This window comes from Hypanus sabinus, chromosome 29, assembly GCF_030144855.1.
Source record: "Hypanus sabinus isolate sHypSab1 chromosome 29, sHypSab1.hap1, whole genome shotgun sequence".
NCBI classification, from domain to species: Eukaryota; Metazoa; Chordata; class Chondrichthyes; order Myliobatiformes; family Dasyatidae; genus Hypanus; species Hypanus sabinus.
This window is the reverse complement of record NC_082734.1, coordinates 27592062-27619862: the sequence shown is the minus strand read 5'-3', so window position 1 is coordinate 27619862 and position 27801 is coordinate 27592062. Positions and strand designations below refer to the sequence as shown.

Here is a 27801-nt window from a genome sequence, read left to right as displayed (position 1 = left end):
CTAAAGTAGTATTCCCAGAAGTAAAAAGCATAAATTTCCAATTTCTTCAAAAATACTAACTTGGTTTAAGCAGTTTTATTTTCTGTATCAGGAGTCTGATGGCTGTAGGGTAATACATTTTCCTGAACCGAATGGTGTGGGACTTGAGAATCGTTGCCTCCTGCCCAATGGTAGTAGTTAGGCTGGATGGGAAGATTCTTTGAAGATTGATGCTGCTTTCTTATGGCTGCACATTATGTAAATTTACTCAATGATGCTGAAACCTTTGTCTGTGATGGACATGGCTGTATCAAAAATTTCCTACAGATTTTTTTTTCCATTCCTGGGCATTGCTGTTCCCATACCATGCCATGATGCAATTAATTAGAATACTGAACACTGCATCTACAATGATACTAGGAGGTTGTGAACTTTGTAGAATTTCTCTACTTCTGCATAAATATGACCTAAAATGTGACTAGATCTTCATGTAAGTCCTAAAACTAGATAAAGAGATCCAAATTAAATAAATAACACAAAATATTATACTTGCTCATTTATTTATTGAGAAAAATTATCTAATATCACATATATTTGTTGGAAAATGTACGTGAATGTTCACTTTCAATAACTGGTGTGTTACCCCCGTATACAGAAATAAATTCAACCAAACGTTTCTGGTAACTGTTCATCAGTCCTGCACATTGGCTTCGAGGAATTTTAGGCTATTCCTCCTTACAAAACAGCTTCAACTCTGGGATGTTAGTGGGCTTCCTTACATAAAGTGTTTGCTTCAGATCCTTCCACCTCTCTAGAGGATTTAAGATCTGGATTTCTACTTGGCCATTCCAAAACATGAATTTCCTTCTTTTTAAACGATTCTGTTGTTGATTTACTCTTGTCTTTCAGATCATTATCTTGCTCCATTATCCAACTTCTATTAAGCTACCCTGACAGGGTCCTGTAAAATGCCTTGTTACAATTTTGAATTCATGGTTCCCTCAATGACTGCAAGCTTTCCAGACCATGAGGCAGCAAAGTAGCCCCAGACCATGAGCGTTCCACCAAGCTTCACACTTGGGATGAGGTTTTGGTGTTGGTGTGTATTACCGTTTTTCCTCCAAAAATAGCATTGTGCATTTCTGCCAAAAAGTTCAACTTTTGTATCAATTGTCTACAGAACATTGGCCAGAAGTATTGTAGAGTATCCAGTTGGTCTTTTACAAACTTGAGACATGCAGCAATGTTTTTTTTGAAGAGCATTAGTTTCCTCTCTAGTGTCCTTCCACGAACACCGTTCTTGTTCAGTGTTTCACTTACAGTGCACACATGAACACAGACTTTAGTAAGTTCTAGAGATTTCTGCAGGTTTTTTGCTGTTATCCTTGGGTTCTTTTTCAACTCCTACAACATTGCATGTTGCACTCTTGGTGTGATCTTTGCAGGATGCCCACTCCTAGGGAGTACACCAATAATACTGAGTTTCATCCATTTGTAGACAATTTCTCGTCCTGTGGACTGATGAACCCTCAGGTCTTTAGAAATGCTTTTGTAGCCTTTTCCAGCTTCAAGCATTTCTACAATTCCTCTTCTAAGTTCCTGTGAAAATTGTTTTGATCGAGGAAGGGTGCACATAAACAGATCTTTCTTGAGAAGAGCAGGCTCTGTCAAGAACCTGACATGGTGTGTCTTTTTTTATAGGGCAGGGCACCTCTGGAACCCACACCTCCAATCTCATCTCATTGATTGGAACACCTGACTCCAAATAGCTTTTGCAGAGGGCTTTACCCCAGTGGGCACAATTTTTTTCCAACAAATACATGTAATATTGAATCAGTCATTGCAATAAATAAATGAACGACTATAGTGTTTTGTGTAATTTATTTAATTTGGTTCCCTTTATCTAGTTTTAGGATTTATGTGAAGATCTGATTGCATTTTAAGTAATATTTATGCAGAAATAGAAAAAATTCTACAGGATTCACAAACTTTCTAGCACTATTGACTAGAGGTCTGTCAAAGTTTTTAGTGATATGCCAAATCTAAGCAAACTTCTTTGTACTTATGCATTGGTCCCAGGAAAAATCCAATGATATGTTAATGTCTCTAAAGGGCTGATCAGACCCAAACAATTTGAATATCCAGGAGCTGTAGTACTAAGCATAGAAGCACAACTGAGTAACAGTCGACATTTCAGGCTGACACCCTTCATCAGGACTGGAGAGAAAAAGAAGAGAAGTCAGAGTAAAACAGCGGGAAGAAATACAAGGTAGCATGTATATGGCATCAGTTAGTCTTGTGACACCATGGATCTGTGCCTGGAAAGTTTTCTTCAGGGCTCAGGCCTGGGCAAGGTTGTATGGAAGACCGGTTGTTGCCCATGCAGTAAGTCTTCCCTCTCCACGCCACCGATGTTGTCCAAGGGAAGGGCAAGGGCCGATACAGCTTGGCACCAGTGTCATCACAGGAATTGCCAGAACGAGATTGAAGACAACATCGGATGGACTTAGAGACTCCAACACCGGAATTGTCCTCAGGGTTTACACCCAAAGCCTTCCCCATGAGTGGGTATGGCCGCAAGGCAGCAGAGGTTTGAAATCAGAGTTTTCCCTCTCTACAAAGTAGTAGGTGATAGGTGAAACCAGGAGAGTGGGAGGGCTGGGGTAAAGAGCTAGGAAGTAGATTGGTGAAAGAGATACAGGGCTGAAAAAGGGGGAATCTGAGAGTACAGAAGAAAGGGAAAGGGCAGGAGCACCAGAGGGAGGTGATGGGCAGGGAAGGAGATAACGTGAGAAAGGAAAATGGGAATGGTGAAGGAGGGTGGAGGGGAACAATTACCAGAAGTTCAAGAAATCGATGTTCATGCCATCAGGTTGGAGAATACCCAGACAGAATACAAGGTGTTTCTCCTCCATCCTGAGTGTGGCCTCATCATGGCAGGAGACTGAAATATTGGAATGGGAATGGGAAATTAAATTGAAATGGATGGCCACTGGGAGATCCCGCTTTTACTGATCCTCGGTGGATTGGAAGATTGCCTGCTTGCAGACCAGAGAACCTGCTATCTTCTCCAACACTGGCAGCCATGGATTTCCCCAGACCACGATCCCTGCTGCCGACCTCAACGGTTCTAACAATCTCAAGCTGATTTAGAACCTGGACTAGACGACCCCAGACATCTCGAAAGAACGTCCAACTCCAGCCTGGTCCTTCACAGAGAGCACATCCAGGCTGGGACTTTACACACTGCCACTGGAATCCCTCCACCCTCCCCCCCTCCACCACCACCACTCTGCGATCCCATGTCTCTCAGGTCCCACCACCAGCTCTTGGGGCCTCGGAGACTCCACCTTCCTTTCAACCCAATCCTCTCATCCTTAACTCTTCCACCCTCTGATTCCAGCTCTTAGTCACGCTGGGTCTTCACCATCTCCCTGACCTTTCCCTCTGTGAGGCAGAACATTCTGTCTGCAGTGAAGGCCTCACTTTTGTACCCCTGTGCCCACACCTCAGTGAGTTCTGCGCCCATCATGATTCTGAGCTCTTCTGCTGCTGCCTCTATCTCTGTGCCTACTTCTTTAGCAAGGACTCTCCAACCCACACTGCCGACCCCTTCTTCCATCTACAACCCTCCTCCTCTTCCTGGAAACCCCACTCTGATCTTCTGCCTGCTCTGGATCTTTTCATTGGTAACTCCTGACGAAACAATAACTGTCTCAACTCCACCATTCCTCTCTTCAGTTCCAACCTCATTCCTTCCAAACACTCTACTCTCCATATTAATCCTAACCTTACCATCAAGCCTGCAGATAAAGGGACACTGTGGTACTGACCTCTACCTTGCTGAGGCCAGGTGACAGCTCTCAGACACCTCCTCTTACTTACCCCTCGAACAGGACCTCACTGAACAGCAGCAGGCGATGTCTCCCACACCATCACCAACCTTATTAGCTCTAAAGATCTCCCATCCACTGCCACAAACCTCATAGTTCCCTCACCCCGCACCTCCCGTTTCTAACTCTTACCCAAGATGCACAAACTTTCCTGTCCTCGTAGACCCATTGTTCCTGCATGTTCCTGCCCCACCAAACTTATTTCTGCATATCTCAACTCAGTTTTATCCCTCCTGGTTCAGTCCCTTCCTGTCCACATCTATGAAATTCGCATGCTCTTGAGTTTTTTGAAGATATCAAGTTCCCTGGCCCTGATCATCTTATTTTCACTATGGATGTCCAACCCTATACACCTCCATCCTTCATCAGGAAGGCCTCAAAGCTTTCTGTTTCTTTTTGGATACCAGACCCAAAGTTCCTCTCCACCACCACTCTCCTCTGTCTAGCAATACTGGTCCTCACTCTCAATAGTTTCTCTTCAGCACCTCCCACTTCCTTCAAACAAGAAGTACAGCCATGGGCACTAGCATAGGTCCATGTCAGTCTACTGCTGTGATGAGGCCACATTGAAGTTAGAGGAGCAACACGTTATATTATGTCTGGGTAGCCTTCAACCTGATGGCATGAACATCGATTTCTTGAATTTCCGGTAATGCCCCCCCCCCCATCATTCCCCATTCCCATTTTCCTCGCACATTATCTCTTCACCTGCCCAACACCTTCCCCTGGTGATCTTCCTCCTTCTGGTTCTTCCATGGCCTTCAGCCCTCTCCTATCAGATTCCCTCTTCTCCAGCCCTTCATTGACTTCTCAGTTCTCTACTTCACCACTCCCCTTCGTACTTTCACCTACTACCTTGTACTTCTTCCACCCTTACCCTCTCATCATTTTCTCCAGTCCTGATGAAGGTCTCTGCCCGATACATTGACTGCTTACTCTTTTCCATACATGCTGCCTGACCAGCTGAGTTCCTCCAGCATTTTGTGTGTGCTGCTAAGCCTAATTTATTATCAAAAAGTAGAAAGCACAGATAAACCACACAAAATACTATGTAGTCAGTTACAATGATGCCAGGGCTCACGGATCTTGGTCTTGGTCACCACTTGATTGTTGCTGTCGTCGGGGGTATTCCGAATTCCAGCTCACTTGTGAAACCACAAGTTGGCTCCCAGGCACTGACCACCATTTCTAGTTTAGGCAAAGTCCGATGAACCCAGGGAAGGTACCCCAAAAATACAAGTTCCACATGTGAAGCTCTTTGTTCTTTTTTCCTCATTTTACTCAGCCTGGTTTCTTTCATTCAAACCACAGTTGTTGATTAACACAGTGAGTAGTTGCTTTCCACTTGGTACTGTGTTTTCCAAACTCATTCCTACTGGGAATGTCGGTGTCCTTGGCGAGCTGAGAAAGCTTTAGGTAGTAAATAAAGTTCTGGGATTTCACATATTTTTGACCTTTAATACTGATGCTTGGCTTCAAGCCATTTTCACCATTGTGTAAAAAGGGAGGAAAAACTCCAAAGAAGCATCTATTATAGATTGGGCTGACATTTAGATAGAACATAAAGCACTTGAAAGATAGATGTACCATGGAGAGCATTCTGACAGCCGGCATCACTGTCTAGCATGGTGGGAGGGAGGGGTCTACTGCACAGGATCGAAAGAAGCTACAAAGAGTTGTAAAATTAGTCAGCTCCATGTTGGGTACTAACCTCTGTAATATCCAAAACATCTTTAAGCAGTGATGCCTCAGAAAGGCAATGTCCATTATTAAGCATCCCATCGCCCAGGACATGTCCTCTTCTCATTGTTATCACCAGGAAGAAAATACAGAAGCCTGAAGGCACACACTCAGTAAGTCAGGAACAAATTCTTCCTCTCTGCCATCTGATTGGACATTGAACCCATGAACATTAACTCGCTTTTTAAAAATATGTATAATTTCTGTTCTTGCAATATGTTTTACTATTTTTAATCTAACATACATATACATACACACACTTACCGTAACTGATTTACTTATTTTTTTCTTTTTATATTATCATGTATTGTACCGTACTGCTGCTGCTAAGTTAAAAAATTGCAGAACACATGCCGGTGATAATAAACCTGATTCTGAGTTCTGTGAACAGCACAGTGCAGGCCCTTTGGTCCACGATATGGCACCAACCTTTTAACCATCTCTAGGATCAGTCTAATGCTTCCAATCATTTTTATCTTTCATCCATGCGCCTAATATTGTCTCAAAAGTCCTAATGTATCTCCTTCTAACATGTGTTCCACTCACCCACCACTCTCAATGTTAAAAAAACTACCTCTGACATTCCCTCTGTATTCTCCTCCAATTACCAGAGAATTATGCCCTCTCATATTAGCCATTTCTGCCCTGGGAGAACTGTATCAAAGCCTCTTTCTCCACAGGAACACAAACTGCCTTCAAAGGGAGGCACAGGTCCTAATGTCTACCCCTCTTCCTCGACAAATCTTGCCTGGCCCATTGTTTTCTTTGCTTCAAAAGGACCAACTCCCACTCTCTGTTTTCTGTATGGTTCTGTTCTATGTTCACACATCTTTCTTTCCACATGGCCTAAACTGTAGCTGGTTGCACTGAGCTTCATCTCTCTTTTTCTGCAGATTCCCCCATCTCCGGAACATCTGATATCTCTTTCCCCTCCTCCTCCCAGAATGTCACCTGCTTGTTAAATACACCACAGCAGAATTATCACAGCGAGCTGCCTCACTCTGTTTTGTTTTGCCTGCTGCACACCCTGTCAAACGGGACAGTGTGAAGTACAACTCACCCATGGCTGCCGATGTCTGTGACTTGGAGTTACAACCACGCATCAGTGCATTGCAGGAGGCATTTCTCATTTTTAAAAAACATTTGCAAGTAAAACAGGAGCGGGAGGCCCCTCAAGATTGTTCTGCTTTTCAATCTGATCACTGCTGATCTGCTGCTCTGTGCCAGTTCCATCACCTTCGATTCCCCAATTTCAAAATAAAATTTAACTCCTCTTTAAAAACCTCTAATGATCAGGCTTCACAATTAAAAACTGAGCAATTCAAGCTAAAGGTTAGTGCATGAAAAATATGACACTTGAACTGACAGCATACTGTCCTGGTGAGGAAGTTTAACCATGTCACTGCCCAAACTGAACTTAAGACTTCATTTTCCTTGTCCTAGTTTCACCATTCCAACTGGGCAATTTTTTTTTAAGTGAACAGTATGGCCACCAAAACCCCTACCCCCCTCAGCCTAGAAGAAGCAAGAGGGGTGTTATCCATTCCCACAACCCCAGTCATTGTCGTCTGCTGTCATCAGGCAGAACAAGTGGATCAACTCGTCTCCACTGAAGGACTGACCGAGGGTGCAACTTTCCACAACCACTGAAGAAGTCACAGCACGTCAGCAGCAGCTCTGAATTGGTGCCAATCTCCAGCTTGGGTTTTTTTGAATGAAAGTGACGAAAGTGGGTACATTTATTATCAAAGTATGTAAACTAAATAAAATGGTTAAGATGGTGCTGGTGATCGTGTGCGACAGCTTTCTGGTGTCAAAAAGCTAAAAAGTCTGACTAAAAACATTACCTAAAGTACCTTTTTCTGAGGTAAATTGTGTTAAATTATCACCACAAACAGTGAAGGGGCAGAGATGGCAAGGTGAGTTCCAGGGATGGGCAGAGATGGTGTGTTGCAGAAACGTTGCAGATGGAGTTCCGATGCCCATACAGCTGGGCTGGGAGCGAGGTTGGATCAGCCTGGGCAGAGGAGATTCAGTGCCTGCACAACTGGCCCGTGTACGGGGTTGGATCGCTCTGGGCACTGAGCAGATATGAAGAGCTTGAGAGCAGCTTCAGGCTGGGTGGCAAAATATGGGCCCAGAGCAAGTTGCTGGGTGGTGTGATCTAGGCCCAGAGCCTTTCACAGCAGTGGTGCCCTGGTCCTAGTGCGCTGTTCAGACAATTTAAACACCAGCACATATCAGAGGCAAGAGCCAATTTCGCTCACTCTGTGCGAAGTTCACCCTTCCACAGGGCGCTGAAGCCTTTTGCTGTTCTGTTGATCAGTCAATTTAAACCTTGACTCAGACAGACTGAAAAGACAGGGGGTCAGTCCGGGTGAGAGCAGATTTCACTTGTTCCTCCCGATGGCCCTCTCCATGGCGCTGAGACTATGAAGACCACCTCAACTGCTGTGCTCTGTGCCCACTAATATGATATAATGAGAAGCGACGCTTTGGGCCTACTCCAAGGTTTGGATCTGAGGCCTGTTTTGGTTTGGAACGCTATTGTTCGTTTCAATTGTTTGCACGATTTGTGGGGGGTTTTTGTTCTCTGTACATCAGATGTTGGTGGTTTGGTTTCATTTTTATTTTTCTTTAATTGGGTTCTTTCAGGCTGTTTGCTTTGTGGCTACTTGTGAGCAAGCAAATCTTTGACAGTACATGTACTTGAATCTTGAGAATACAACTCTTGAGATTTGTCCTCCAGCAGGCAGCCACTAAACAAAGAAACACTATGGAACCCATTGAAGAAAACATCAGACACCTAGTGAATGAAAAAACAGTAAGTTACACAGAAAATAAATTCATCAATCTCTCTTGGAGACAGCAAAGTACCAGATCGCTCAATCGGCCTGAAAACACACTATCAAAATGTAACTCACAGGTTCCAATCGCACACAGCTTACTGGTAGAATCATATTTCCAACTTGTGCAGAGCGCTTATGAAATAAGCGTTGGATGTTATGCTGCAACTTCACAAAAGGATGATTAGACTGAACAGGGAGCATTGAGTGCAGGTCCGGAAGGAGGTGGCTGTACAGGAAAAAATGCAGGGATATCCCAGGGTATTGCTTGGGCTGGAGGATTCCAGTTATAGAGAAAAATTGGATAGATCATATTTATTCCCTCTGCGGCAATGGAGGCTGAATTGTGACCTGATAGAAGTAGATAGAGTTATAAGATGCATAGTCAAGTATTTTTTCCAATATTGGGCATAGCAAGAGAAAAAGATGGCATGGGTTTGGTGTAAAGTTTTAAAAGAGATGTGAGGAGTAATATATTTAACACAGAATATTTTAGCACATTGAAATTTGCAGATGATACAAAGCCAGCTGGGATAGGGTGATGGAACATTACAGAATATGGACAACTAAGAGCAGAAAGGAGGCAGATAGTTTCTTTTAGGAAATGGTTATGTCACTGTTTTTACCAAGTGTGGTCAATCTCCGGCATTCTCGGCCCTCGGGGATTGTGGTGATGAAATCACGAGGTACCTGAAGAGAAGGTACCCCAGAGTTTAGAGAACTGAGGGCTATTGATCACATTGAGTGGGGGAGAACCTACTCTTGCTCCTACGTACATTTGTTTGAATGGTGGGCAACATTTTTCTAAAACATTGAGTACATATTGTTAGGGGATGAGGTCTTGGGATGCACAGCAGAAAATAAGAATAAAGATACACCAAGCAATGAGGAAAGAAAATGTTATGTAAGTCTTTATAAGGAAACCAGATGAATAAAGTCTTCTTGGGCTTCTAGCCAGGTACAGGTATTGATTTTAACTGATGTTTCAGTGATAAACTCTGCCATCTTCATCACGCATGTCTATATATACCCCTGTCGTCTGACCCTCCTGATTGGTTAGTCCTCAACCAATCAGGTTTCTGCTGTCACAGCATATTTACATTCGAATGCCAGTTCTGAATTAGAGCAAGACCTTCAACTTTGTTAAAATTCCTTTCCTCTAGTTTTATGTCAATGGCTTGCTTCACTAGGCAGTCCCGAAAGCCATTGCAAATGCAGTGTTGCATTGCTACCAAAGAAGAACTGGAATTCGATTATAAACAAGGTGGGACAGCAGAAACCTGTTTGGTTGAGGACTAACCAATCAGGAGGGAGGGACAACAGTGGTAAAAATGCCACCGTACTAGACGTGCATAGGCATCATCCCTGATGAAGATGGCAGAGCTAGTCACTGAAACGTCAGTTAAAATTGATACCTGTGCCCAGCCGGAAACCTTATAAGAGTTTCCTCATCATAAATGCTGGGAAAGCACTCGATCCCTTTCCAAGGAAATTGGATTTTGCATAAGGATACCCTTTTAGAGCTTTCATGAGGAAGCTATTAGTCACACTGCAGGTGTCCACAGACAAGGAATGGTACACATGTACTGGAGTCAGTGCAGTGTCTGAGTCCCAGGAAAGAGGATAGTTTCATGAAAATGTACATCTATGCTGACTAGAGTTTAGTAGAAATGGGACTTTATCTGAAAGGAGAAGATAGATAATTGAGTTGTCCACTTGGACTGAAACAAAAGGATCCCAATGCTGAATGGAAAATTTTTAGCAGATGCTCTGCAGGACCGTGCTATCGAGGAGCAGACCTGCAAATAAAGGGATAGAGGGATATAGGGATTGTGCTCAAGATATTATGAGCATGGCTCATCAGAACAAGCCTGAGGGGCTACAATATCTGATCCTCATGTTACCTTCTGTCCTAAGTACCCCAGACATTGCCAGCTTTACCCCTCCCTCTGTCCACCAGACCACTGCACACCTCCCCCTCCCTCCATCTGTCCACTAACCCACTGTCCAATTCCTCTCATTTCCAAGCACCTCCCCCCCCTTGGCTCACCAGCCTGCTGCCCACCTCCCCCCACTTCATTCATCAGCACACTGCCCAGCTCCTCCTCCCCAACTCCCTTCCACCCACAAGCCCCCTCCCCACCTGGTCCATCAGCCCATCACCCCCTTGTTCAATCACTACACAGCAACAGAAAACAATGCTGAAATGGAAATCCACAAAGATGCTGGACTCTGGTCAAATTTCAAAAAATAACCAAATGGTAAACACTTTATTACGGCACATCAGGTTGATCGTAAATGTGGAAACCAAAGAAAATAGGTTGCCTGAATATAAAAGCTTTGCAAGAAAATTAACTGACTGCACATTGCCCCTGACACTCATCTCCTGAGATTCGACACACACACACACATTTATGTAGGCTCTCTTCAAGAATGATGTGATTCAACAAAAGTGCATCATAATGGCCACTTGCATAGAAGTTATTTTACAAGATTTCATTTTTAGCCATGCTAGAAGCTGAACATCTTTACACCATGGACTCCACAGGTTCCCTCCCCATGAGCAAGTGAAATCTTGTGGTAGAGACAAGCTCACAAGATAGATTGCAGGGATAATGGAAGTTCCTTAGGCACTCCTACAGAGACAGGGAACACTAATGAAGAGATACAACAGCGGCTTCTGATACTGTGTCACACTTGCTCAGTCACTTCCAAGCTCAACCAGTGGGTTGTTGATATCGAGGATATAACAACAGATTTGCTTCAAGTACATTCTTTTGAACGATAGACAAACTGAGGGCAAACTACCTGTTCACCTTATGGTTCAAACACTGCTGAAAATTCTCTCCATCATCTTGCGTCGCTCGGTTTTTAATGTTTCAGTCAGTGAGCAACAAGCTGGGTGTTGATAATATACAGCACTGAGCAGGGATGGCCAGCCAGTGGGCAGGAACATGCACAGGAGTCTGCAGTCTTCTGGGAGCAGCCCAGCAAAATGACTCGGGCCTTCAAGCTGCCTTCAAGCTCTCCTGCACACCGTCCACCGCAAGCAGCAATTGAACACTAAAAGAAAACTCCTACAATTCTGTCTGGAGAGGCCGAGGGCAGGGTCTGCAATGCGTGGGGGGAGTCAGGTTTGCAGAACCAACTCCAGGGTAGCAGAACTGGGCTGAAAGGGTGCAGACCTAGTATAGACAACGCCATGGCACGTCTTAACCAGGCAACGCCGGGAGTTACACTCGTCACAGCCTGGGATTCACTTGCTACTTGTACATCCTTGTCAGCAATTCATTGATTCAATAGCAGCCAAAGCACAACATTGAGGAGTGACCACATCATGTGAATGGAGTTAGAGATGGGAGTAGAATTAGAACAAGCTATTGCAATGTAACCCAGGCCAACTTTATTTTATTCTCATATTTATTAAACTCTGTCCCTTTTTACCATGGAATCTAGCCACGTAAGCAAGTCACGCTGTAATGACACTGTCTTAGCAGTGGTGGCCCTGTACCAGGACAATACAATGGATCGGTACACTCCATAATCAACATTGGCAGAAGAATGTACAAAGGACAAAGTTGACAAAGTGAAGAGTGAGCTGAGATTTTTAATTGCACATAGAATGTCATTTCCAGTCACCCCACTGGAACAGGATTAGATGCACCAGCATTAGGTTGGAACCGCTCTTTCTTTGGGTCTAGTGCTCACCTCACGGCATACAAATCTCCTCGGAACTAAGTGATTTTTAAAAATAATCAGTCAGCCTTAATGCCCGAGTGACCGGGTGGGCTACAACGTCCCTCTACTCCTTCTCCCAGCCGAGATGAGTAGTTGGCATGGGTCCAAGTGCTGATGTATTTTTACTGGAGTTAGAGGAGGTGCAGTCCGGTGTATGACCAAGAGTGGGAATATACATAGTCCACGTTGAGCCAGTGGCCATAAAGCTCAACGTGAATCGGCACAAGCCAGTCCCAATAGTGTTACAACCACCAAGAAATTTGTGTTCACCCTCACGTTCCTCCAGCCTCTGCAACGAAACGAATTTGCTCATCTCCCTCCAAAGGATCCAAAATCACAGGTGCTTTTTAAATACTTCCTTTAAAGTGTTGGTGGGGAGGAGGTGGGTTTGAATTTGGAGTGCTCCTCGCCCGAAACTTTGGTGAGCATTAATACAACACTGGTAAAGGATGATTAAAGAAAAATAAAGACTTGGGAATAATAGACACTGGCAACCAACAAGGCTCCAACTCTCTCTGCCACTGACTCCCAGCTATAGTGGATTCACTTAGATTTCCTCGTTCTTAAGTTGGTGTGTCCTGCCCATTGCTACCCCCTCCCTCCCCAGATGTACCAACTTGGCGATCACTCCCACAAACCAAAAGAAATACCAAATCACAATCGCTCCGTGCAGTCTATATTATACAGCTAATTTAAATTTTTAAAACAACCACGTGGCGACCCACTCAGTCCTTGCGGAGGTTTTTCAGCCGTTTCTCCAGGTCAGCATCTGCGTCTTCCAAGACAGCCGGCTCTGCCTTTTTCCCGGCAGCGACACTGAGTGATGCTCCAGTGCTTGGCAGATCTAGAAGGCGAAAGGAACATCCTGGGGTTAGCTGCCTGGGGAATGGACCAGGCAAAAGACCTCTGACTGCTACAGCTGGAGATGACCTTTCCACTGTGATCAAAGAGCTCCAGAGACCAGAACTCTTACCCATCACACCCGCACTGGATACAATCCCAACTGCAGAGAGTTGACGCAACATTTAACCTGATATGCTGCTCTCCAAGAAAAATCCACGCTGCAATAGGGAATGGCTTTCAGATGAGACAACTGTCTGCTACCTCAGGTGGACATGGAGACCCTGGGGCTGCACTCAGAGGCATGGTCAGTAATTACTTCTCACAACCTATCTCACATTTACCCGTCTGATTCCCACACCTGGCTATTGTTTTAGTTATATTATCAGACAGAGCTTAACAAATGTTCACCAAAAGCAACCACAAGAGCTTAGACCTGCTATGCACTATTCAATAAGATCAAAGCTTATCTGCTGTTGGCCATGATACTTGCTGTCCATTATGCTTATGGTGTTTAGGGCAGCAATGAAGGATGCAGTCCATTTGGAAGGATTCTTCATTGCTGTTTCCATAAAAATTGTTTTTGGGCCAGTCTGGGTCATTCGCCCTGAGCCGAACCCACAAACCTGGCAGTGGACCACTCTTAGTCTAGCTTCTACCCTTTGACCTGTTTGGCATGGGTGACCCAACCAAGAGCCAAATCACAAGGTCCTGACTCTAGCCAACAAAGCTCTCCAGGTCATTGAGGCACACAAGTCTCCAAAACCCACGATAAGGTTGTGGTCCTCTTGGAGGGGTGCCCACAATATTTTCCTACTGAGTCCCATAACCCTAAATTCCTTTGACATCACTGGATATAAAGCACTCAGGCATATCCAGCAGTCTTGAAAGGGTTAGGGTTCAGGTGAGGGTTTTAATGCAGGTGCTCCTTCCCCACACCCCTCCCCCAGGATCTCACTAATACACTGGACCTTCCTGCCTGTCAGGTAGACTTCACTGAACTGTGTATGGCTGTAGGGTACTCAAAAAGCAGGGAAGCAGACCGTTTCACCCAACTCCATGCCAAAAGGGTTGCCCAGTGAGCCATCCCATCCCGAGTTTGTCCTACAGCCCTCCATAAGGAGACAATAAATTTCAAGAGCTTCCGATAGAGAGAAGAAAACGGGTACAGTCTGCTCATTAGCTCGCCGGTTCAATGTGTCGGCTGCATGCTACAACATTATTCAGCTGGCTGAACCCACCTTTCACCCCTGTGATACTTACTAGACAGCTCATCAGTCAGGGTCAGTCCAAGTTCATCCAGGACCTGAGACACGATAGCATCACTGAAATACAAGAGAGATACACATGTACTAGTTTATTCTTGGTATTCACTGTGGTGGGAGCAGAGATGTGGAGCCTGATGCCAAGATTTCTCTCTCTGCGGATTTGAGTTGAGAAACAACACTCAGTCCCTGAAAGAATGATGGTCATGCCCTCCTGCAGCTTCACCCAACTCCCCAGACAGGCATGCAGGCTGTTTAATCCCATCTGCACACAGGAACAGGAGATTCCATTCAGATCTCCAGCTTGTTCCCTCATCCCGCTGCAGCACGGCCGACTCAAATCCCTACGAAATGCTGGAGGAACTCAGCAGAGTCTATGGAAAAGAGTACACAGTCGACATCTTGTGTGTGTTGCTTTAGATTTCCAGCATCTGCTTGTGACAATCAAACTCCTTTCCTTTTACATTCCCCAGTACTCAGAGCCAGCAACCAAATCCACTAACAACAGACACCCATTACCAACCTGCACACTGCACTGGAATCCATGGATCCCGCACCAGCCTCCACAACCCCCTCGACTTGAGATATGGAACTCCTCATGACCAGTCTCCAGCCTCAGATTTTGAGGAGGAGGGGGGGGTAGGAAAGAGTACTATGTTTTCCTCCATCCAGCCTGTGTGAAATGTTTCCAGAAATTGCCCAGCCTAATGTTAATGATTTGCCTCTAAACTCCTCTCAATTACAATTTCCCACTATCCGAAAGTAGAGTGTTCCTATGAAACCTTTCATAAGCCGAAATGGCATAAAGTGAAGAAGCAATTACCATTAGTTTATATGGGAAAAAGTTTTAAGTGTTCCCAGACCCACAAAATACCCTACCAAATCATACCAAATAACACATAAAACCTAAAATAACACTAACATATAGTAAAAGCAGGAATGATATGCTGCTAGCAGAACCAATAGTAACATTGGCAGCTTTCAAGATTCTTTCTCTCAGTGTGTAAATAGTATGAATGGTGGACGCAGGCAAGTTCAACGCACAATGTCTTTATTTTGTTCACTATGATTGAAACACTTAATTACATCCAGCTTTATGCTAGCATAACACCCTTACGAGCTCTCTTAGGCTTTTCTGATACCTTAGGACACATCTTGCTTTCGTAAAAGCGAACATTCCTCTTCAGATTTCTTTTGGTTAGCGAAAACAGGTACTACTGTAGGTCTTTCGTAAAAGTGAAGTGGCGTAAAGCGAAGTTTCGACAAGTGGAGGATACTTGTACTGTAAACACCATTAGAAAGTACAAAACTTACACAAGCTTAATATCTTTTGATCTTTCTGTATTATTGAATTGACTCTGTGTCCAAGTCAAGGATAATACATCCCTCTGACGCAACCACAGCCAAGTGCAGACTTAACCAAATTTCCACTGTTTTGGTTGCTGGTGATCTGGAGTTTCCTGTTTAACGAATTGCTGATGTCCAGCGTCTCACCCTATTCCAGGAGGCAGTAGCACACTCTGCCTGTTCCACTACTTTGTACTTGGGGCCTCAAAATAAAAGCTTTGTATTGCTAGGTGAATGTCTTTGATGATTAAGATTCATCCGCCACTGTCAGTAAAGTGGTGACAAACTTTTCATGGCCCGAAGCCACCGCAGTTCAATGCATGATGCAACAGAGAAAGCCCTGCAGCTTGGAAGGAACACAGCGATATACTACACACACAGCTTTTCTGTGGGCATGGACATGCTTAAATCACCTTTCACTTCCCTGGGCATCAGCAACCCAGTCAGCTCTTGTTTTCCCCAGGCAGCTGATAACCCAACACTGACTCTCCAGGGAGAATGAATTTGAATCACAGTTGAAGGATAGAGGGATATTTCTGCCTCTATCACAAACAAACCCCTGCATTCATGGATCCAGTGCTATTGCAGAGCACCAGGTATTAGCAGAGTGACCTAGCTCCGAGCTTGCCTGCTGAGTACATGTGCACACAATGCCTTCTGTCAGTACTTTGACGAAGAAGAAAAAACTATTTCCAAGTCTGCTAACCAAGAGACAAGTTTAACAGAATCCTTTCAAAGAAGGATGGATGCATGGAGAGTGAATCTCTGTTGAACTGCCAGGAACAGGCAGAGCGGTATACTGTCCTCTGGAGCAGGGTGAAGCACTGGACATCAGTAGTTCTTAAAAAAGGGAACCAAAGTAGTGAACCACCACCACTGCTGGGAGTTTGACACATCTCAGAGCTCAAGTCCTGGCCAAGAGTGAAAGTAATCCAACAGCCAAAATCACCATCCAGAGGACCATGGCTGGCAGCTGTGTGGGAGCACAGTTCCCTAAGAAACATCAAAGAGTTCCCCAAGAAACACCACCCCAATTTGGAAATACATCCACATTCTATCATTGTAAATCCTCACAGCCATACCCAAAATTGCTGTGGGAACAGTTGCAGAGGTTCTAAAAGGTGGGCTTACAACTGACTTCTCTATACCAGCTTTGTCAACATTACATCCAGAGATGAATAATAAAGAATCCCAAATTATGAAGCGGATTGCGCCTGCTCCCTGGACTCAAAAGTCACAACCCATGAGATACTCTACACTTACCTCTCTTCTTCGTCATCTTCATCGCCCATGGCATCATCAATGGCGTCATTCATCATTTCCTCTTTCATGTCCATGATCTCTGTCTGCTTCTCAAATTCCATCATGATCTTCTGAATCTGAGGCAACTTCAGCTGCAAGGAGAAGGAAAGGTCAGGACTTTGAGTGCAAGAAGACTCTCACCACCAGCTACAATTAATCCAAACCTTCAACAACATTTCTCTGCAGCGACATGGAGTTCAGGTTTGGATGAACAGGTCATTGAAACTGGAAGAGTTTTGATGATGATCGATCATAAAGAAAAAAATTAGGAAGGTGCCTGAGGATCAAAGAGAAGCTGGTGCTTAACGTGGGTGGAATTTGCCAGCACCCAGATGCCAGTTATGGTCACTGTTATAGAAAAGACATGGTCAAAATGGAAAGAATACAGAGAAGATTTACGAGGTTGTTGCCAAGACACAAGGGCCTGAGATATAGGGAGAGGTTGGCCTGGCTGGGTCTTTATTCCTTGGAATGTAGGAGAATGAACTTTATGGAAATGTTAGAGTGAAAGATAAGTGGATGATAAGTCTATCACAGGGTAGGAATGTCAAAAACTAGGAGGCATAGATTTAGCTTGAGAGGGGAAAGATTTTAAAGTGTTCTGAGAGGCAACTTTTTCCATGCAGAGGGTGGCGAGGATACGGAATGAGCGCAGGAAGTGGTTGGGTCAGGTACAACAGAGTCACTACAGCAGCAGCTACATGGAGGATGGGACCTGGAAGAATGCAGAAATTGGGACTAGCTAGCTAGGTATCATGATTCAGCACATAGCGCTCTCCCTCTTCCAAAATAACTCATCTCCTGCTCCTCACAGCTGTTGATGAATTATATTTTTAGCATTTTTTGAGGCTGTCAGGGGCTCAACGAACAGCCGCCAGTTAACTCTGCACTGCTACACTGTGCTACTTGTATGACTGAGCAACCACGAAAGCCCTGCTCTCTGCATTCCTTTCCTCACGTTCTTCATCCACCCCTCACGACTCTTGTTGTCTTCAGTCACCAAACCCATTCCTCAACACACCAAAGAAAACCAGGAAATAGGAGAAGGACCTCCAAGCTGAGCCACCATTCCATATGACACCCACCCCCCCACCCCCGTTGACCTACCCAGGTCTCGGTTCCTTCTCTCTGCCTGGTCCCCAATGTCCTCGATTGCCTGGTCTTTCAGAAGCTTGGCTGCTTCCTCTTTCAACAGGCCCAGTGATCCAGCCTCCACAGCCCACCAGGGTAGATATTTCCAGAAATTCATCACTCTCCAAGATAAAATTCCAACCTGCCCCCTAATTTTGTAACCATGACCCCTCATTTGAGACACTCCCAGTTACAGAGACATCTTTGCATAATCCTGCTGTGCCACTCCCCCCACCCAGGAGATTATGCACTTCAATAAAATCCTCATTGTTTCTAAAATCAGAAAAATATAGATCTAATTTCCCAAGCCACCCATGATAGGACAACCCTCTCATCCCAGGAATTGCCTGGTGAATTATTCATGGAACATCCCCAATGCCAGTTAATGCCTTCTTCAATAAGGAACAGATTCAGCTGTTTTCCTCGTCTTTACCACAGTATTTCACCACACACCCAACTCGCTTCACAAGCAAAACCTTACCTGTTGATTCATGGTAGCCATGGCCTTGGTGACTCCTTTCATGGCCTGGGCCATGGTGTTGTTCGATTTCAGAGTCTGGATCTTCAGTGACACGGCCTGGATGTTTGCCTTCATCATAATGAACTTCTTCACATAGCGACGCGTTCGCACCAAGTCTTTTGCCATTATTTTCACTGCATCCTAGGGTTTGGCAAAAGAATACCATTCATAGGTACTGTCGAGATATTCAGTCCAGAAACAAGCTGCCATTTCTTTCCCCACAACAAGACTTTTTTAAAAAATACTGTTGAATTTTAAGCTAAGTGGATAAAAGGAAAAACTTAGAGCACAAAACGAGACCCACGAAATCCAGCTCCTTCCTCCACTTTATTCGAGTCACTACTCCACAGCTCCAGTGACCCGCCCTTCAATCCCATACCGTTTGTAAGCTTTCCTTGTGACTCTGGCTTCCCCCACATCCCAAAGATTTAATTAAGTGGTAGAATGTGGGGAACACAAATTGGCATTGGCATTAATGTAATTGGGAGCTTGAAAGTCAGCACAGACTTGGTGGGCTGAAAGGCCTTGGTATGAGACTCCAAATCAAATCCCTTCACTGCACCCTGGTTTTCCTCAGTTACTCATTCAACCCCCTCTTACATGTTCCTCAGTTACTCATTCAACCCCCCTTACATGTTCCTCAGTTACTCATTCAATCCCCTCTTACGTGTTCCTCTACTACTTGTTTCAATTCTTCCCCAGTTCCACTTTGTCCACACTCAGTAGAGGACTTTCTCCTGACCTTTAAGTCAGATCTCATGGTAGCTACTACACTTAGCACTCCTGGCTGTAGACTCCTCCACAGAACCACACCTTCATCAGCCTGCTGGGAGACCTAGCAAGGGTTTTACCACATCGTCCTTCAGCTCTCCCTTTTCCAGCCTGCATGGTCCACTAAGCGCTTAGTGCACGGACTGCACGCCATCAGTACTGGATCCATAGCCACACAGAATGGAAACAGACTCTTCAGCCCAACTGCTCCATGCTGACCACATTTCCAATCCAACCTAGACCCATTTGGCCCACATCGCACTGAACTTTTCTTATCCATGTACTTACCCAAGTGACTTTTAAATGTTGTTAATGTACCTGCCTCAAACTCATTCCCTCTATAGAATATCCTCCCAGGTTCCTCTTAATTGCTCCCCTCTCACACTAAACCCATGCCTTCGCTAATCTGGGCGAGAAACAAGAGTGACATGAGCAAAAGGGTTTTTGTTTTACACACTAGAGTGGTTCTGCTCAGTAAGGGAAGTTGTGGCAGTCAAAACGCACTGAGGTACTACTCCATCTTATTGGTCTCCAACCTGATTTCATCAATATTGATTTCTTTATCATCTGGTAACAATTCCTCTCTGTTCCTCCAATCCTTCTGACCCCTTTACCCCTTCATTCTCCACTCCTGCATCTTCAAGAACTGCCTGTCACCTTCACCTTCCTCTCTCTGGTTGTCCACCTCCTTCCCTTTATTCCAAAATCTACTAGAGCCATGGATTCCTTCTTCAGCCCTTCGCTGACACCAGGGCAGCATGGAGACGTAGTGGTTAGCTTTACAGTACCAGTAACCCAGGTTCAAATCCTGCCACTGCCTGTAAGGAGTTTGTACGTTCTCCCCTGTGACTCCGTGGGTTTCCTCTGGGGGCTCCGGTTTCCTCCCATAGTCCAAACACATACCAGTTAGTGGAAATCGGTCATTGTAAGTTGACCTGTGATTAGGCTGGAATTAAAATCAGGGCATTGCTAGACAGTGTGGTTCAAACAACTGGAAGGGCCTATTCTATGCTGTATTTCCATAAATAAAACTATCACCTCCCAGATTCACACAACACTCACCAGCTCATGCCCATCCCCCTCCTCCTACCCCTTTCATTCTGGCTTCTGCCCTCTTCCTTTCCAGACCTCATGAGGGGTCTCAGCTACTGTTCAGTTCCCTCCACAGCTGCTGCCTGACCTGCTGAGACCCTCCAACTGTGTTGCTCTTGATAATAAAGGATGTAATGTGTGAAAGAATGAGGAAGAATGGGACCAGATGGTCTCCGTCACGATGGGTGATGCTGCAATCACAAGGGCAGTCCTGCTGAAGGGTCTCAGCCTGAAACGCGACTGTACTCTATTCCATTGATGCTGCCCAGTCTGTTGAGTTCCTCCAACATTTTGTGTGCGTCTCTTGTTTGCACACTGAATACATTTTCAAACTTCAGCAAATGTTTTTCCTCACACTTCTCTTCCGTGTCACCGACCCTTTCACTGCTCACACAGGCCTAACGATGAAGCCAAGATATCAGCTTCATCGTTATCCAATGGTTAAGTTCCCAAAGACTGGAAGGTCACCAATGCCTTTGCTTTGTTTAAGAAGAGTAGCAAGGACAAGCCAGGAAGCCACAGGCTGGCCAGCCTGCCATCAGTCATGGGAAAGTCACTGGGGGGAATTCTGAGGGGCAGTATCTTCTAGCATATGGATAGGCGGAGGCTGATTAGGAGTCAGCATGGCTTTGTGTCTGCAGTAAGTCATGCTTGATAATGTTTTTTTTAATTTTTGAACAGATAACTGAAAGGTTAAGGTAATGCATGTAATCCATTTGAACTTCAGTAAGGCCTTAGATTAAGTCCTGCATGCTAGGTTGGTCGGGAGGGTTAGGTTCCACAGAATCCTGGATAAGCTAGTTAGAGGGATTCACAACGGCTCGGAGGTAGGAAGGTGGTGGCACTGAAGGCTGTTTCACAGAATGGAGGCCAGTGACTAGTGTAATGACATAGGGAACCCTTATTACTCATTATTTCAATGATTTTGGATGTGAATGCTCAAGGTTAGATCAGTAAGCTTATGTATAATACCAAGCTAGGTATTGTTGATAGTGGAGGCTATAACAGATCACAGCGGGGTCTTGATCTGTTAGGGAAGAGGTTGAGGAGCAGCAAATGGATTTCAGTACAGGCAAGTGTGAGTTAGTGCAAGTTAGAAAGTCAAACCATTGTAGGACTTAGACGATGAATGGCTGAGTACTAGAAATGTGAGCAATAGAGTGTAATGGAATAGAGGGACCTGGAGCACAAGTGCACAGTTTGTTGAAAGTGGTATCACAGGTAGACGGTGGTGAAAAAGGCATTTAGCACCCTGGTTTTCATCAGTCAGAGCACTGAGTACAGGAGCTGGACATTACGTTGCTGGTGACGTTGCACTTGGGGAGGATTGTTTTCCTTAGTTTGTTATCGGAAAGACATGGTTAAACTGGAAAGAGTGCAGGAAAGATCTACCAGAGCATTGCCAGGACTAGCGCATCAGGGTTATGGGAAAGGTTAGCTGGGGTGGGTCCTTATTCCTCGGAGCGTAGGGGAACGAGGGGTCACCTTATAGAAATGTTTACAATCACGAGAGACATAGATGAATAGTAGAAGTCTTTCCCTAGGGCAGGAGAGTCCAAAACTGGAGAAGGGGACATAAGTTAATGATGAGAGAGAAAAGATTTTATAGGGTCCTTTTTCACATAGAGAATGGTGAGTACATGGAATGAGCTGCCAGAGGAAGAGAGTGAGACAGGTAGAACAGTATCATTTATAAGCATCTTGGATAAATACATCGGGGGGCAAGACTTAGGCAGACATGGGTCAAGTCCAAGAAAATGGGGCTAGCTGGTTGGACACTGGGGTCATTATAGACTCACTGGGCCAAAGGGCCTGTATCACACAGACACACATAATTCATGAAAACATAGTGGACTGAATTCGAAACTGGCTTGGCCATTTAAGTCAGAGTGTAGTGCAGGAGTGCAGGCTGCTATTCTCACTGAGGACCTGTGACCACTCGTGTTCCACAAGGATGAACACCAGGAGATTTTTTGTTTGTGAATGACCAGGATGAAAATGAAGATGGAGATCTGTGACCACTCGTGTTCCACAAGGATCAATGCGTAGAGTTTTTTGTTTGTGAACCACCAGTGTGAAAATGATTAGTAAGTTAGCAGCGACACAAAAATTGGCAGAGTTGTGGATAGCAGTCAAAGGATACAGCAGCATATAGACCAGTTGGAAATGGCAGATGAGGTGTATTCTGATGGAGGTCAAATGCGGTAAATGACAGGACCCTGAGGCATAGGTGCAAGCAGATGCTCAGTTTAATTCATCATCTTGGTTGGAGCAGACACCGTGGACTGAAAGGCTTGTCCTTGTGCTTTTGTGTCTCTCTTACAGAGACATAGCTATTGATTACAACATCTGACAATATTAATGGCACCATGGTTTAGCTGGTAATGCAGAGGCTTGAACTCAAGTACTGTTGGGCCAAGAATCGTGATTTAAACCTGTGCATTGATGAAGCATTGCTGATGTTTCTCAATCACGATGACTTGAAGGGGTACTATTATTAGTAGAGCTCCCCAACACTCTCTGGATCTTACAGGGGTTCCCAAACTGGGGCCCACGGGCACCTCAGTTAGTGGGACGGGTCTATGGCATAAAAAGGATGGCAAGGTGCCCTGAAAGGTGGGCAAGGTATGCGTCTTGAGAGTGAGCATTTGACAGCTGTGGGCCTGTATTCACTGGAATTCCAAAGGATGAGAGGTGACCTATTGAATGGTGAAAGGCCTTGATAGAGTGGACATGAAGAGGATGTTTCTTATGGTGGGGGAGTCCAAGACCAGGAGGCACAGCCTTAGAGTAGAGGGATGTCCTTTCAGAATGGAGTTGAGGAGGAATTTCTTTAGCCAGAGAGTAGTGAATCTGTGGATTTCTTTGTCAAAGGCAGATTTGGAGGCCAAGCCTTTACGTATATTTAAGACAGAGGTTGAAAGATTATTGATTGGTCTGGACATGAAGGGATACAGGGAGAAAGCAAGAGACTGGGGCTGAGAGGAAAATTGGATCAGCCATGATGAAATGGCAGATCAGAGTTGATGGGCCAATTGGCCTAATTCTACTCCTGTATCTTATCAGATGTGTTCTTGATAGGTTTAGTGGGCTCAATTTTGCCCATTGTGTCCTCCCTTTTACCTCCAGATTTCACCACTGGTCCACACACCAGGTGCAATTTACAGTGACCCTCTGGACTGTGAGAGGAAACCCAAGCACCTGGAGGAAACTGACACAATTACAGGCAAATTCCACACACTCAGGTCACCGGGAGAGAGTGGCTCTCCCAGACGCAGCACTGTGCCTTCTGTCAGGAAGAGGAACACAAATCTTTTTATTCTGATCTCTGTTCTAAGTGATCCAGCCCGTCAGTTTACTCTCCTCTGGAAGAATTAGCTCCTGAAAAGGCTTTGCGCGCACATACCATCTGCCCCTGTTTGGCCATTTTCTTGATGTCCGCAATGATCTTCTTCTCCTGCTGCTCCAGCTTCGTTCGCTCGCGGTCCAGCTCCCTCATGGCCCGGTTCAGCGCCCGCTGGTTCTGCCGGAGCATCTCCTCCGGGGTCTTTCTTCTTCCGAATATGGCATTCATGGTGCTTCACTGAACTCTGGCAGAGGAAAGCAAAGAATATCAGGCTCGGCATAGCTTACAACTCTAATCCCTCTTTTTCTAATCCCTCTTTTTCCACCAACAGCAGATTTCCAAGCCTGGTTACAAGTTTTCAAAGATAGCTACAAGCCCAGAAGCCCCAAAGGTTACCACCAGCCTTCCACAGAGCCTTGGAGGACCCTTATCACAGACTTCATTAAAATAGCAGCTGCAATACTACAAATCTTAAAAGCATCCATGTTGTTGATAATTATCTACCTTCCTTCACTTTATTTTTATTCCAATTATGCTTTATTTTTCCAGATTTTGAGCAGAATGAAGATATTATTAATACTTTAAGCTATGACCAGTCCTAAAGCAGCTGTTTTCTTTATCTTTCCAGGTGCATTTATTCTCAGCAAGTTCAAAGTAAATTTATTATCAAATAAACATACGTCACCATATACAATCCTGAGAGTCATTTTCTTGTAGGCATTCAAAGTAAATTCAAGAACCATATCAGAATCAATGAAAGATCAAATCACACCCAAGAGAACAGAGAAACACCAATGTACAAGACAACAAACTGTGCAAATAGAGTTTTTAAAAAAAACTTAAATAAACAATAAATATCAAGAACGTCAGTTAAAGAGCTCTTGACAGTGAGCTCATAGGTTGTGGAAACAGTTCAGTGAAGGGGTGAGTGCAGTTATCCACTCTGATTCAGGAGCCTAATGGTTCAGGGGTAAAAACGATTCTTGAACCTGGTAGCATGGATCCTGAGGCTCCTGTACCTCCTTCCTGGTGATAGCAGTGAGAAGAGGGCATGACCTGGATGGTGGGCGCCCTTGATGATGATGTGCTTTCCTGCGAGTGTTTCATGTAGATACGCTCAAAGGTGAGAAGGGTTGTACCTGTGATGGACTGGGCCAGATCCACTACTTTTTGTAGCTTTTTCTATTCAAAAAGGCATTGGTGTTTCTATACCAGGCCGTGACGCAGCCTGTTGAAATACTCTTCCCCACACATCTAGAGAAGTTTGTCAAAGTTTTAGACGACATGCCGAATCTTCGCAAACATCTAAAAAACATAGAGGTGCTGTTGTGCTTTCTTTGTAACAGCACTTGCATACTGGACTCCGGAGAGATCCTCTGAAGTGTTAACACTGGGGAGCTGCTGACCCTCTCCGCCGTTCAACCCCCATGAGAGGTTAAAAATATCGGTGAACACTCCAGCCAATTGATCAGAACAAGTCTTTAGTACTCGGCCATGTACCCTGCCTGGGCCGGAAGCTTTCCATGGGTTCAGCCTCCTGAAGGATACACTCAAGTCGGATCGGAGACTGAAAGCACTGGCCTGTGGCAGGTCCACGATGACTCCATTTAGAAGTTTCACTAAGCCCATTTGGGACATCAGTAGTGTACAGTTCCAAGGGTCGAGTGAGCCCCAAAGAAGACCCAAAGTGCTGGTAGGTCTTGCATGCTCCATTATAACAGGATTCAAATGAATTTTATTTATCACGTGCACTTCAAAAAATATGGTGAAATTTGTCTTAATAACCGACACAGCCTGCAAGCATTGCCAGTCATCCTGTCACCAACACACAGCTTGCTGGCAATGCTCCGCAGAACACAAGTAAGAAACCAACAGCAGCAAAACAAGCTCTATTCTTCCCACCAACACACATACACAGTCCCCCAACCCCATCTCTGCACTCCAGTCTCCAGCAGGTTTTTACAACAGATCTGCAGACATTGACAGGATTTACTATTTACTTCTACAGTCTGAAGAAGTATTATCCAGACGCCTGTTCACTCCTATCAGGCCACATGATCATTTAACCCAACGTTTCACACTGAAGACAGCCCCTCTGACTGTGTAGCAGACAGTTATAACTGCAGTGTGACTACTGGCCAGACTTTGGTGCCCGAGTGTCTGCAGTGGAAATTGAACTGAAAACGTTCAGCAAACGGTGCAAATACTGCCTACCAAGTCTCCTAGAGTCGGGGCTCCCAGGCCAAGGGCTCAGGCCCAGCCCAGGACACAGTGAGACTGCCAAAGGAGATTCCCAGCAGATAAACACTCCCCCTCCCACCCCTAACCACTCGCTCTCTGGCCGGCACTTCCTCACTCCCACCACCTCTCCCTCGCCCCTTCACTTGGCCCCGTGCCCGCCATCCCGGGCCTTCAGCCAACCTCCGGGTTCGCTGCCTTCCGTTCCCCCGACCCGTGTCTCCACTCCACCGAGCAGCCCCGGAAAGCCTCAGCGCCTGTGGCGCCGACCGCGGCCCTGAGATCCCCCACCTTTCACTGGGGACGCGGAGACCCCCGTCCGACTCACAGAACCGTTTCCTGTTGTTGCCGGCGACGTCAGAATAACGTCATCCCACAATAACAAATCACTTTCGTCCCACGGGCGGCGCACCCGTCCCGAGAGCTCGTGCGGTCGTGAGGCCGGCTGCGTAATGACGTCACCTAATGGGAGGAGCGACAGCCCCGTGTCGAGCGTTCGATTCCGTGTGGCGGAGCAAGTCCGGTCCGATCGTCTGTCCTCAAACCTGGGCCGGTGATGTAGGGGATCAGAGCCGGGGAAAAGGGCGAGACTCCAAACAAGTACACGGCATGGAGCTCGGGGGCACTTTGATGTCAAGGAGGAGGAGGAGGTGTTGGGTCTACTGAGGGCGGTTAAGTGCCAAGGGCGTGGTGGGTTCTATCGCAGGTTATGGAGAGAGGCAAGAGAAAAGATTGTTGGAGCCTTTACCCTACATATCCGCTCGAGATAAATACCAAGTTCCGGATGATTGGAGAGTAGCTAAAGGGCAATAGGGACGAACTGGGAAATTTAGACCACCACTGGATGGCGTTCCTGACCGAGTACGAAAGACCTGTGCTGTGCTGAGTGTTCACTGAGATCTCTGGCAGTCTACCTGAGGTACCCACCAGTGCTTAAGAAGGACGTGGTAACCTGCTTTAATGACTTTTGTCCAGTAGCAATTACATCCAGGGTGCTTCAAGATTCAAAAACTTTATTGTCATTCCAACCATACATCAGCTCTGCGGGGCAGAATGAGACAGTGTTTCCCAGGGGCAAGTGCAATCACTGAAGTGTTTTGAGAGGTTGGTGATAAAACATATTAACTCCTACCTGAGAAGCAAATCGGATCTGCTCCAGTTTCCCTACCAGCACAACAGGTCCACAGCAGATGCTCTTCACTCAACATCTGGTCAGCAAAGATGCACACATCAGCATGCTCTTTATCGACTACAGCTCAGCATTCTACCATCCCCTGAAAACTAATCGATGCCTCCTTGTGCAGTTGGATCCTCAATTTTCTCATGTGCAGACCCCAGTCAGTTCAGATTGGCAACAACATCTCCTCCAGAATTTCCCTCAGCACGGGTGCCCACAAGGCAGTGTGCTCAGCCCCCTGGCTCTACTCACTTTACACTTATGACTGTGAGGCTAAGCAGAGCTCCAATGCCATATTTGTGTTTGCTGGTGACATCACCGCTGCAGGCCAAATCAAAGGTGGTGACGAATCAGCATGTAGGAGACAGATTGAAAACCTGGCTGAACAGGGCCACAACAAAAACCTCTTACTCGATGTCAGCAAGTCCAAGGAGCCGATTACTGAGTTTGGGAGGAGGAAACCAGAAGTCCATGAGCCAATCCTCATCGGAGGATCAAAGGTGGAGACGGTCAGCAACTTCAAATTCCTTGGGGTTATCATTCAGAGGACCTGACCTGGACCCAGTAATTACAAAG

The 27801-nt window shown here is 45.5% G+C and overlaps 1 protein-coding gene across 2 annotated transcripts; it reads right to left on the bottom strand.

Moving 5' to 3' along the window:
* Positions 1–10694: 10694 nt before the first annotated feature.
* LOC132383161 (charged multivesicular body protein 2a) lies at positions 10695–26496 on the bottom strand. 2 transcript variants are annotated; one of them, XM_059954031.1, is made up of 6 exons: positions 26340–26496; positions 23871–24054; positions 18563–18742; positions 16912–17042; positions 14300–14361; positions 10695–13040 (listed from the first exon to the last, which is right to left on the bottom strand). In XM_059954031.1, the coding sequence occupies exons 2-6, from the start codon at positions 24036–24038 to the stop codon at positions 12922–12924; spliced, it is 660 nt and encodes a 219-aa protein (XP_059810014.1). In that variant the 5' UTR covers positions 24039–24054; positions 26340–26496; the 3' UTR covers positions 10695–12921. The 2 variants fall into 2 exon arrangements, with proteins under 2 accessions (XP_059810014.1, XP_059810015.1); XM_059954032.1 differs by having other exon boundaries at positions 26232–26384.
* Positions 26497–27801: the final 1305 nt, after the last annotated feature.